At 36.2% G+C, this 13,672-nt stretch overlaps 1 protein-coding gene and 1 long non-coding RNA gene across 2 annotated transcripts; one reads left to right on the top strand and one right to left on the bottom strand.

Annotated features, from left to right (window-relative positions):
• Window positions 1-8,756: 8,756 nt before the first annotated feature.
• Window positions 8,757-12,301, bottom strand: LOC122294857 (flavonoid 3'-monooxygenase CYP75B137-like). Its single transcript, XM_043103843.1, has 3 exons — window positions 12,226-12,301; window positions 9,819-10,765; window positions 8,757-9,629 (listed from the first exon to the last, which is right to left on the bottom strand). Exons 2-3 carry the CDS (start codon window positions 10,755-10,757, stop codon window positions 8,997-8,999), a joined length of 1,572 nt encoding a protein of 523 aa, XP_042959777.1. The 5' UTR covers window positions 10,758-10,765; window positions 12,226-12,301; the 3' UTR covers window positions 8,757-8,996.
• A 375-nt stretch (window positions 12,302-12,676) lies between these two features.
• LOC122294889 lies at window positions 12,677-13,404 on the top strand. The gene is made up of 2 exons (XR_006237788.1): window positions 12,677-13,014; window positions 13,235-13,404. It is a non-coding gene; the product is annotated as an uncharacterized LOC122294889 (long non-coding RNA).
• Window positions 13,405-13,672: the final 268 nt, after the last annotated feature.

Genomic DNA, 13,672 nt, shown 5'->3' with positions numbered 1-13,672 from the left:
ATTTGATGGGTTGCTAGACGATATACATCGTGCACTTGATCCACCATGTGCAATATTCTCAAAGCTATCATTTATAGTCAAGTTGATTCAGACCGTGAAGTCATTTGACATGGTTATAAAGTTGTTGAAAGCAGCATTTCCTGATGCCCTTCTTCCTGACTCATATCGTGAGGCTCACCGCTTGGTGTGTGGATTGGGCTTTACATACACAAAGATACATGTATGCCTAAATGATTTTGTCTTATTCATGGATGGAAAATGCCAACAACGATGTGTGTCCTTAATGTAATGCACTAGATGGATTTCAAGGATAAGTAAACAAAGGAGAATACCTCAAAAAATAATGCGCTATTTTCCTTTAAAGACTCAGTTGCAGAGACTATTTGTGTAAAAAAAGATAGTAGAAGCCATGAGATGGCATGTAGAAGAATGTATTGAAGATCCAAGTTGCATGAGACACCTAGCTGATTCTAGGGTATGGAAAGAATTTGATCCCAAACATGCATAGTTTTCCAGCAATGCTCGTAATGTCAGGCTTGGGCTAACTAGTGATGGTTTCAACCCATTCAATAACATGAGCAAACCGTACAACATATGGCTAATACTACTGGTGCCTTACAACTTGCCCATTTGGTTATACATGAAAGATTCATACTTCATGATATCTTTACTAATCCCTGGCCCCAAGGCATCGACAAATGATATCGATGTGTTTTTGGGTCCTTTAGTGGCCAAGTTGGAAGGATTATGGGAATAGGGCATTGATACGTATGATTCATTCAAGTCAAAAACATTTAGGCTGCATGCAACTTTGCTATGGATGATCAATGACTTCCCCGCTTATGCCAATCTTTATGGGTGGAGCACGAAAGGAAAAATGGCCTACCTGACATGTAATGTTGAAACTAATAGCATGTGGTTGGTCTATGGGCATAAACATTGCTATATGGCTCATCGGTTTTGGTTGGTACCTGTTGCGCCTAAACTTTGATTCAAACTAATGAACCAAAAATTAAGTGTAATTTTACCTGCAAGTATACAGGTGTTGTAGTACTTCACAGGGTTAAATCCACAGGGATTGACTTTTGTGATAAAGAAAATAAATTCAAACAATGAAAATAAATTATTAAGAGAAACGTGCAATCGAATATAAAATAAAATTACTGAGATGAAGATTTGTAAAATAACTGAATAAAACTAAAATGATAAAATGAATTGATATGGAGAAAGATTAAGGTTTTGAGGATCCGTCTAATAATTTATAATATTGTTTCCGATCGATTTATTTCAATTAAACTAGAATAATGATTTCGTTTAATTAGAAGATTTAGTATTTAAGGTCAAGAAAAATAGTCACTAATGATTGAGCATGAACAATTGATGATTAAAATATTCACAAATCTATTTGAATGTCACAGGGATTCTTCAAGCATTCATTGTATTTAGAAATCATAATGAATTAAGATAAATATATAGATAATCAAAATATCCAATAATAAAATCCTTCAATCGATCAAGCTCACAAAATAAATTTTACGTTGATCCGAAAATAATGTTTAAATCATTAAACTTCACCTCTAACCTTAGCATGAAAATTTAGCCAACCATGTTCATCACAAGTGCTATAGAAATCACATAAATATTCTCTATTATAAAACTAAAATAAATCACAAGAAATACTAGAAAACAACTTAAAAGCAATAAAATCTGGAAACCCAGCCGAAAACCAAATCCCTTCGAACGAAAAAGTAAGTATCACAAAAGCAAAACAAATAATTAGCGCTGAATGAAGACTAAAACAAAATTAAACAAACTGCAAAAATGAAAAATAAAATGAACATCCAAGAGAGCTTCACGCTAACTGTCCGACCAGTACTCGAAAACTAAAGAAATTAATCAATTCCAGCCGACCCCCTGAAAAATATAAAACTGAATTGAAGAAAAAATAAATAAATCTAGCCGCTTCTCCAAAAATCTGGACAAAGAAGAACCTAGATGTTCTCTCCCCTGTCCGTAAATTTATTCCAACCAACACCCCCTTTCCAGACTTACGTTCACACTCTCACGTCATACTCTCAGCAAAATAAATTCATTCCAACCGACACTCCCTTTCTTCCCCTACCGACCGACTCTCCTCTTCAATGAAAACTCCAGAAAAAATCCAAAATGATCAACACCTCTCAACCCCCTCATGTCCCTCCATGTCCCTATAGAGCAAGGAATATCAAAATTTATAGCTGCCTCAAGGGACCTCCAACGTGAAGACTCCACTCTCAAAATATCATCCAATCAAAATCGTGCTGCTGAATTCAAACCGTGCTGCTGCTGAATTCCTTTTTATCCGCTTCTCAGATTTTCATTCCAATGATTTTACAAACTGGGAATTTCACCTGAAGATCGATGTGAGAGCTGGCGTGATTGTTTCTCAGGCCAATGTCTACTAATGATATCATGGAACATCATCAAACATTTGATGATCTAATAGTGGCTAGTGTTTATGTCACATCTCATTCCCATGGGTCTCAAGGTGGTCACAATGGTTGTTCATCTGGTTTTGAGTCTATTGGTCATGGTTTTGGTTCTACCTCCAGCAAGTCAAATCATAGGAGAAGTCATGGTCAAGGTCCCAATGGCTTGTCTGGTGCTCAACTTATTTATCAAGTAAAGGCGGGGCATATTACACTACCATTGCTACGATGAGTCCTACCAAAGTGACTTCTCCTCTATGCAATTTTATTGCATCAGTCCCTATTGATCAACATATTGTAACTGGTATCCTAACACTAGCCTGACACATTATTTGACTTCATATCTATCCAATCTCAATGCCAACGATGAAGAGTATAGTGTTTCCAATCAAATTCATATTGGTAATGATGCTGGTTTAACCATCACTCACCATGGCACATATGAAACCTTCTACTCTTGAATATTATTTTCTATTACATAATATTCTTCATGTCCCTCAAATCACCAAAAATTTATTTTCTGTTAAAGAATTTACCATAACTACTAATACCTTTTTTTTTTTTAATTTTTTTTATTTATTTTTTTAATTTCATCCCTCCTTTTTTTTTTTGTTGTTGTTGTAGGATCAAGCAATAGGGACCATTCTACTACACTGGCCAAGTAAGAATGGGCTTTACTCCTTTCTTGCATCCAATAAGGATTCTCATTCGTCTACACTTGTTGAAGAACGAACCTTGCTTCCCTAATGGCAGTCCATGATGGGTGATCATCGTCGAGTCTTATCTTAGTTTCCTCTCCTCGTAGTCCATTCTAAGTCCAAGTTTTCATGTCCTATGTGTCATAGTTCTAAAAGTCGTCAATTACCATTTTTTATGTCACAAAATCGTACCTCGGCACCACTTGAATTAATTTATAGTGATGTTTGGGAGGCCTTCCCTATTGTTTTACTAATGGTTTTCACTATTACATTCCAGTCGCTATACATGGTTCTACCCTAATTCTTGCAAAAGTGATGTTCTCCCTAATTTTCGCAAACCCCAACCCTATGTCAAATGATTCTTTAATTGCAAAATTAAAGCTGTTTAATTCGACTGGGTTGCTAAATCTCATTCTTCATTTCCACTCTTGGGATTTCTCATAATTGTTCCTGCCTTTACACTCACTAATAGAATGGCACTATTGAGTGAAAACACTGCCACATTGTTGGAACTGGTTTGACTCTTTTAAATCATAGTCACATTTCACTTTTGGGATGATGCATTTCACACTTCTTGCTATATAATTAATTGCATGCCATCACTCATCTCTCACAATCAGTCTCCATTTCAATGTCTCCTTCATAGCTACCCTGAAGGAGGGCCCCACCCCTGTATGGGGTGGGGTGATCCTCTGTCTGCCAAATATAGGGGGTAGATGCTCTCACCCACATCTGGCGCTCCTAGCGGGGGTGGGGGTGAGATGGCCGCAACCTTGGCCCCTCCATGTATAGTATATATAACTAATATATATAATTATAATTATATATACTTATAATTAAAAAAAAATATGCTAGCCATCGAAACGGCGTCGTTTTGATGGCTAGGTTTTACTTTTAAATCTACCCATCTCACAACGACGCCTTTTTGTCAATGGCAAAACGACGCCGTTTGGAGATGGGTTTTAAGTCCCCCCCCCCCCCCAAGGCCCCCCTCCAGCAACCTCCATTTCTTCTCTCTCTCTCTCTCTCTCTCTCTCTCTCTCTCTCTCTCTCTCTCTCTCTGTGACTCTCTCATGTCTGTAATAGCCCTCCCCCGACGCTGCTCTCTCTCTCTCTCCCTCCTACTCCATCATTCCATCGCACATGGTAGCATTGTCGTCTTCGTTGTCTATCATCAAAGATAAGTGCATTGTGCTACGGAGGATTGATTTATTTAAGTTTATTTATTTAAATCTTTTTAGTTATGGATTATGGAGGATGTGATTAAACTGAGGAGTTGGAGAATAGGATTGTGAATTGCGTGTTGTGGATGATTGATTTTTGCATGTGTTTGTATGATTGTAATTTATAAATTGTTTGAATCTTTGGTGCAAATCTGAAACCCTAAATTAATTTAGGGGTTTCCTAGTCTACAATGAGTCATTTGTATCTATGATAGTATGATTCTAGGCTTTGAGATTGCAAAATTTGAAGTAATAATAATGAGTTGTTTAAAATGGACAAGCAATGATTTTACATTTTCACTTGGTCTAATTTAAAATGGACAATAAGTATGACGTTTCTTCTGCTTGCAAACCTTTTGCAGAAAATTTTCTTTACAACCAATAATTTTTTATTTATTTTTCGTGTTTTGTTTTTTTTTTTTCCAGAAAACTCAATAATCTGTTTCTAGTCAATTTTTCCAACCAGTTGTGCAAAGTCATCTCTATTCTCTGTCAAAGATTCCAACCCTAAATTTGTAAATTCCATGAATTAAATTGGTATTCAGAAATTTTTTAATTATGCTAAAATGCATCTTTATATATTAGATGAACATTTTTGTAACTGCATGAATTTGTTATAACGAAACAGATCAGTTTATGACTCTATCATGTGTATGTTGATCCTTTCCTAAAAATAAAGAATTAATTAATGAACTTGAGTGATTCTAACTTGTTGCATGGTTTTAATTGTTTGAACTTGGTGTGATGTTGCTTCATTTCAGATTTTTGGGAAAATAGAAAATCTGTTAGGTTTTTGTGCTATCTCTCCTACCCCTAGCCCCAACACTTCAAATTTGTTTTCGTTTTAGTTGCTTATAATTCTATTTTTTTTTTCCTTTTAAATTATTAATATTTTAGGTTTTATGATCTCGATTCTCACAGTCTTCCAGCAGTAAGCACAACTCACTTTTCTACCACCATGGCCATCCGAAGTTCTAATGAAGAATGAAATATTATTCTTTTGTTAATTTAGTTAATTGTAATGTTGCTACAATTGTAAAATTTGTAATATTTTTAGATGAATTTGTAATTTTGTAATATTTTTCTCTTAATTATCATTGTAATATACTAATAGCTTAGTTATGATTATTAGTTAATAGTTGCAAATTAGTAATATATTAGTATATAATTTTGTAAATTGTCAGTGTAAATTATTTTTTATTATTATTAAATTTTTATTTTTTAAATTTTTTTTACTTCAATTCTAAGAATCCTAATTGGGCCTATGGCTCAATCCTAATTTTTTTGGTTTTTTTTGGGGGGGGGGGGGGGGGGGGGGGGGGGAGGGGGATTGGCCGTCTGCCCCTACACCTCGGTGCCGGACAAGGTTACCTCTCCCCCACACACCAGGGGTGGGTGCTGGGATGGAAAACCCCAACCCCCTCATATGCGTGGGCGGGGGGTAGGGATGGGGTTGATTATTCTTTCTTTCGTGTCTTTGGTTGTGTCTGTTTACCCAACCTACAACCATATACTCGTCACAAATTGTAGCCCCAATCCATTCATTGTATCTTCCTTGGCTATAGCCTAAACCACAAAGGGTATAAATGTGTCAAGCCCCAAAGGGAAAATAATCATTTCATGACATGTTGTTTTTGAGGAAACAGTTTTTCCATTCAAACCCTAGTCATCCTATTCTTAGTTGACCCAAAACCAGTCCCTATGGGTCCAAGGCGAACATCCTTCATAGTTTTTCCTTCCTACACTCGGTCATTCCTTCTTGCTTAATTGTGTAGTAGGCTAGAAGCTGAGCCCTTTTCGGCCTAATCAGAATAGTCAAGCAATGGCCTACACATCCAACAATGCCAATCATCCCCCTCCCCACTCTCAACTTCAATAGAACTCGCATCCTCAACTCAGACGTCTCCTCCTTCAATCTCAAATTCTCTTGAAACCTCTTCGTCATCACCTGAGCCTTCCACTCAACCACCTGTAGATCCTCTGCCCTCCCTACACGCTATGCTCGCTTGGTTAAAAACAATATCTCTAAACCCAAACACCACATTGATGGTACTGCTCAGCATTCCCTTCCTAAAGCCCTCTTTGCTAAAACTAATTCAATCATGGTTGAACCAACGTGCTATTCTATTGTAGTCAAGCACCCTAAATGGAGAGCTGTCATGAATTAAACGTTTGATGCCCAACAAAAAAATGGCACCTAAAGTCTAGTTCTGTCCACTGCAACTTAAAATGTCATTGGTTGATCAAAATGGGTATATAGGATAAAAAGGAAATCCAACAGCGAGGTCAAATTCTATAAGGCAAGTTTGGTTTCCAAGGGGTATATCCATCAATTTGGTATTGATTACTCCAAAACCTACAGTTCGATTATCAAACCAACAATGGAGATAACAATTATCTCCATTATTGTGTCTTTAGGTTGGTCAATTAGACAAATTAATATGCTTAATGCCTTTTTCCATGGTACACTATCAGAGGAGGTTTTCATGACTCAATCTCCTGGTTATCTTCATCCACACTTTCCAAATCACACTTGTAAGCTACACAAGATATTGTATGGACTAAAACAGGCCCCAACCCTGGTTTTCCCATCCAAGCATTCATTTATTGGAGTTAGGCTTTCATGGCTTACGTCCATATATTTCCACATTTATTCACAACTCTACTAAGTTCAATACATATATACTAATCTATCTCGAAGACATACTAATTACCTACTCATACAAGCATGCCGTTGATGACTTGTTGAATACTTTGTTTTATGATTTTGAAATCAAGAACTTGTGTGGTTTGATTTTTTTATTTTTTTCTTGGATATTGAGGCACTCAACTCCAACGGCCAAATCCTATTATCTCAACAACGCTAGTATATCATGGATATTCTAAAAAATACAAAAATGCATGAGGCCAAGCTAGTTGGCACTCCAATGGCTAGTTCCACTGATCTAAGTGCCTTTGATGGTAAAGGTTTCAGTGACACTACTCTATTTCATATTACAATTGAGGCCTTACAATACTTATTAGTAACTTGCTCATATATTGCTTTCACATTCAAAAAATTATCTCAATTCATGCACAAAACCAAAATTGTCACATTGGCATGTGACAAAGCATCTTCTTTGCTGTTTAAAATAGACAATTAGATATGGTCTATATTTGAAATCCATAAATACTATTCTACAAGCATTTTCGAATGTCAAGTGGGCAAACTCCCATGATGATAGATGATCAACTAGAGGATTTTATATTTTATTAGGATATAATCCAATTTTAGGTAACTTCGAAAGGCAGGCTACAGTGGCCTGGCTGAGCACCAAGGTCGAGTATAAGGTGTAGGCCACTATAACAGCTGAAAATTCACTAGCTTCAATCCTTACATTAGGAACTTGGTTTTAAACTCTCACAATCCCCTATCTTATGGTGTGACAACATAAGAGCATGCAATGTATAAATTGATGGATATAGATTTGTCAACAAATCTAGTTTTCCATGCTCGTACAAAGCATGTATAAATTGATTTTTACTTTGTCAGGGACATGGTTGTCAAGAAACTCATTGAGACCAAGTTTCTGTCTCTTAGCACATATCTAAACATAGCCCCCCACCGCCCACACACCCCCTACCCCCCCCCCCCCCCCCCCGGCGGCGGGCGAGTGGTCTTCATCAAACTTTACAACAATCCATTCCAAGCTCAATGTAGTTCCCTCTTCATTGGACTTGCGGGGGAATGTTAAGGATAAAGAATACAATCGTGATAAGTCATCCAAGTTTAGAAGATATGCTCAATTAGACTTTATTATTTTTTCCAGTATTGCTTCCATTGTAATAGACTCTTAATAGAACTCTGTAAACTTCCTATATTAATAACACATGCCGCACATTATTCTATGTGGTTGATATTTTCTCAACAATCCCTTACATTGATTAGCTAAATATTTGGAATGTCGTAAAAGAAGTTGTTGGCAACTAATAAAAGAAACAAACCCCTTTTAACCAATTGCAAAATAAAATATAATTAATGAATGAAAAGAGAGCGTAGCCTGCTGAATTTGATAAGTGTAGCTCTACTCTTGTTGCTCTCTCTTTATACCACTAACCAAAGTTTTGGCAGTTTTGCTTTACGATAAAAACAATTCCATTGTTAATGGTGTATATCATAACACATGATTGGTGGACTATAGTGTGCATTTTGGCATACTCATGGGAAAAAAAAAATCATGGAGATGTTTTATCTGTGTCAATGTTTTAGAATCGACGAAGATGATCATGCATGCAGACTTCATTTTCATGATCATTACAATACAAAATGCCCCCAAAAAAAATTCTTTACTATAGAACCATGCACGTCATAAGGACAAAAGAAAAAGAAAAGGAAATGCCAAAGTAAGATTTTATTCATAGGCCAATAATTGCGCAAATCTTGATATAAGCGAGTGTACGTATAAGCCTCTTTGCAGACAAGCAAAATGGCATTATTTGGAAACCATCATTACATTTTCTATACTACAGGAAGTGAAAACCATCAAAACCTCCCAGTTATTATGCATAAAAATGCTTTATACAAGGTACTGATATGGAAAGCAATAGAGTATATTTCTCGCATTGTACTATTCTGTATAGAGCTCAAACTTGGATAACCTTGGAGTTGGAATTGTAATGGTTGGATTCCTTTTCTTGGTAACAACACCAAAAATGTCAGAAAATTCTATCTCTGAACCAGGTGGCAATTTCCACTCATAGGAATGCAAAAATGAAGCCAAGATGTATTTGAGTGTCCTCTCCCCTAATGTAAGCCCTGCGCATATTCTTCTCCCTGACCCAAATGGAAGATATTTAAAGTTGTTGCCCGAATAATCAAGCTTACCATAAGCATCATTTAGAAACCTCTCAGGTTTAAATTCCAATGGATTGTCCCAATACTTTGGATCCCTTTGTATAGCCCAAGCATTCAGGAAAATACTAGAATCTTTGGGTACATGGTACCCTCCAATGATGCTAGATTCACTTGGAGTACGAACTAATAGGAAAGGACCAGGTGGGTGCAAACGAAACGTCTCTTTAATAACAGCTTCTAAATAATGTAATTTGGGCAAATGAGATTCTTCAACTAAGTTGTCCAACCCCACAATTTCTGTTAATTCTTCAGTAACCTTTTTCATTATCTCTGGATGCTTCAACAACCTTGCCATCACCCATTCACACATAGTTGTTGTTGTGTCAGATCCAGCCACCACTATGTCCTATTTAAAAAAGAGTAAGGTGATTAGATCAATTGAAGATTGAAAAACAAAAACAAACAAACCAAAATAAAGTTTGGATGTCTATGGATTAGTTAAAGTTATTAATGGCAAAATCAACCCCTCATGTTCAGCTCTAAAGTACTAATGAAACACGAAAGTAAAAAAGCAGACATAAACATATATACATACAGAAACCATAGCCTTAAGTTGGGTCATGCTCATTGATGGCGCACCATCATCCTGCTCCCTTAGTTCTAAGAGAACTTCCAAAAAGTCTTTTTGTCCCGTCTTTGTCGTTCCCTCTTCTTTGGCTTTGGCCAAACTCTTGATCTGTTTGTCAATGGCATAATCAAGTACTCCATCAATGGTTTGAAACATTCTCTTTGCTTTCCTTCCGATCCCTTGTAAATCAAAACTTGCTAAAGCCGGAAAAAAATCCGAAATATTTGGTTTTCCGAGAAGGATCAATATTTCTGCAAATATATGCTTAAACTCTGCTCCAAACTTAGCCCCTTCCTCTCCACATAGTGTGCCACCCCACATCATGTTCATGATGCTATTCATCACCGTTACAAATGCCAGGTCCCCTAAATCTATGGGTGTGCCTTTTTTGTCATACACACTTCTAATGGTGTTCCTTACCTCTTCTCTTCGTAAAGCGAAGGTACTATTAAGATTTGCTGGACTTAACATCTCTCTCACAAACATCTTCCGCAACATCTTCCAGTTAGCATCATTTGGGGAAAGAGCAATATCAACTGCCCCGTATGAGACAGTACGTCCAACTATGTTAATATCACGGTTGGAAAATATTGCATCTTGGTCACGAACAACTTCTTTAACTAGTGAGGGTGAGCTAATCACAATGCACAATTTGTTTCCAAGCCAGACCTTATAGATGGGGCCATAGATCTCATACAGTTGTTCAAATTTTGTGTGAAGTTTTGTACCTACAAATGGAAGATACCCAACTATTGGCAAGCCACGGGGACCTGGTGGCAATGGAGGTACTGCAGCCTTCCTTTGTTTCTTGATGAGCAACCATAACACCGCAAATATACCAAATAAAATAGTGAGCGTTGCGCTAGAAAATCTCTCATCGCCAGCATAGGACCTCCACCATCCCATTGCAGAAACTGCATTCAAGTGTAGGAAGAAGTGAAAAAAGAAATGGTCAAAATAAAAAATATGTATGTTATGTGTGTTGAGTTGAAACATGGCCTAGAAGGTAAGGAAGAAGATAGAATGAGACTTATCAATGAGAATTGAGCATGTATAAGTATGTTGTTAGAGATAATCGAAGTGTTAGATTTATAAAAAGTTCTCATAAAATAATGATCACATATTACTGTGGTTACGCTTTACCATTGATTAGTGGGAAGGAAATCACATTGGCACTTGCAATTTGGGTCACATGGGCCTAAGACGTCTTATCAACATGTTGACGTTTTACCGTTCATTTAGGTAGTTAGGTGGTTTGTGGAGGTTTGAGCTACCTCTTTCTCTCCCAATTTATTTAGTTATTTTTATTTTATATTTTCTTACAGCTTTTTACAAATTCTCACTGCCTTCACAATTTAATATTCAAATTGATTTTGAAATATTTTGTCTGGGTTGGATTCTTCTTTACTAGAGTTTTATGATGTTATTTAGGCTCATTTAGATAGTTAGAATATTTTATCACATCTCATTTTAATATTATAATTTTTTTAAAATTTGACATAAAATATAATAAATAATTTAATTTTTTTAAATATTAAAATAATAATAATGTTCTAACAATATTTTATTTAACTTTCATTTAAAACTATCTCTTCTTATCTCACTATCTAAATTGCATATTAATCTTTTTTAATTATATATTGCTCAATCTTAATTTGACTATTTTAATTACACGAGTCAAATATATCAAGTTTGATTGGACTCAACACTTATCTAAATATATATCCAAGCAAAATGGAATTGTGATCCCCTAAAATTCATCTAAATGAAAAAATAAATAAAATCCACGAATCCATTCCAACATACACTAGTTATTAACATTAAATTACTGAGAGTTTTAAAAAATTAAAAAAATACCAACCTGGTCTTAGAGCTTTAAAAATTCCTTAATTATATAGATTGTTCAAGTGAAGCATGTTGACAAGATATTGATATGTTTATAATCGTTTTGAAAAGATCAGTTGGCCCATTTAAGCCAAATTTTGTCACAATAAGTATCAAGTCTTTACTATCGTATCAATTAACAAATCATGTTAAAAATTTGCCAACTTTATGGCTAATAATTATATGGGTCCGAAGCAAATGTTCTGCTAGCTAGAGTATTTTTCGATATATCTCGTGAGCTTGTTAGAAAGAAACTCTAGTGTGAAATGGGTTTAGGAGACCATATATATTATATAAAACGAAAGAGCAATAAGAATAGAGCCGTGTGGTATTTTTCGGTTAGTGATAAGAATAGAGCAATCAGCTTTATGATTAGTGATTGCAAAAAAATATTGAATACCATCAAACCATACCATAACATAAGAAAACAAGCACAAAGATAATGAGATTTGAGGAAATATTTTTGGAATTGATAAAGGAAGAGACTTACAAGTTGGAACTTTGGACGGAAGTCACAGCTTGATCTTTGAGAACAAGAGCTTTACAAATATGGAGTGGTTTTTCGAATTCTGCACAACTCATGTTTGAGCACGCCTTTATATAGAGCCTGAAGTCATGACTTTCTGCTTCGGATCGGTCAAAAAAGTCTTCAAAATCCTTGAGTTTGCCTACTCAAAATTACTGTTCGGGTACTTTATTTTATTTTTTATCTTTTCAATGATTAAAGAAGTAATTATTAATAAAAAATATATTTTTTTTAATTTTTAAAAATATTTAATAAAAAAATGTAATTACACTAATAATAAATTTGAAAAGTATCCTTCGAAAATTTCAGTCTCGAAAAATTCAGCCTCCAAGGTCAAAATCCTGACTAGGCCTGTGCAGGAAACTGTTTGATCCGACCCGTCCGTGAACCATAACCCGACCCGACCAAAAAAACACGGTTTGGATTGATTCACGGATTCGACCCATATGACCCGTACAACCCGCTGATAACCTGTCTCTTAAAAACAATCCCACGTTTTATGCCTTGCAGATGAAACCTAGCCATTGCCTCTGTTAAGTCCGTTCCCCTTCATGAAAGCTTAGATTTGGGACACTACTAAAGCAAAGACTTGAAAGTCTTGAAAGGCATTCACGGATTCAGGATGCTTGATTCCCCCAAAGCAAAGACTTGAAAGTCTTAAAAGGAGCAGATCCTTCTTGCTGATATTTCTCTCTTCTTCTACCCATTTCTCGATTCCCCCATTTCTCGATTCAGGAGGTTTGAAAGGCATAGGTACTCGTAATGCTCTTATTTTTCTTTATGGGATGCTTTTATTTTCCTTTGTTTTCTCTTACATGGGTGCTTAATGCTAGAACCGGCTTATCTCAAACCTCACCGGGATCCTAGCTGCAATTAATTTTGTTAATCCAGGAAACTTCTTTCCAATCCCATCCTTCTCTCTCAAATATCAATGCGAGTCTTACTTTCTTTTCACTTTTGTTTGGTTCTGTAGCCCTTTTGAGAGAGAATGATGTGAAGCCTCGAGAACAGTGAATGCAAAAGGTGAAACGAAGCTGAGGCTTGGTCAATTTCTTTTTGACGCTGTGATTTTTCCGTTGGCTTGTTCTTTTGTTTCAGTCACGGCATCAAACAGATATAAAAAATAGTTGATTCGATGTTCAATTGGCTTGTTATTTTCTTTCACGCTGTGATTTTCCACGCTAGTTTATGTTTGGTTGCCGAGAAATGGGCGCTCAGGTACAGGAGATTACGGGTTGACCCGACTCATGTCGGATCGGATCAGTTTTTGCTACAATGGAAGCCGGGTCACTGCGGATCGGGCCCAGGCACAGGCCGGGTTGGTCGGTGTGCACCCCTAATCCTGACTCCACGTGGTCAACTATTACTTTCTTTTCATTTATCTAGATGGAGAAGTAACACGTGGCGGCCG

This window comes from Carya illinoinensis, chromosome 14 (genome assembly GCF_018687715.1).
Source record: "Carya illinoinensis cultivar Pawnee chromosome 14, C.illinoinensisPawnee_v1, whole genome shotgun sequence".
Lineage (NCBI taxonomy): Eukaryota > Viridiplantae > Streptophyta > Magnoliopsida > Fagales > Juglandaceae > Carya > Carya illinoinensis.
Note: the sequence above shows the minus strand (reverse complement) of the source record. Positions and strands in the feature narration are given on the sequence as shown.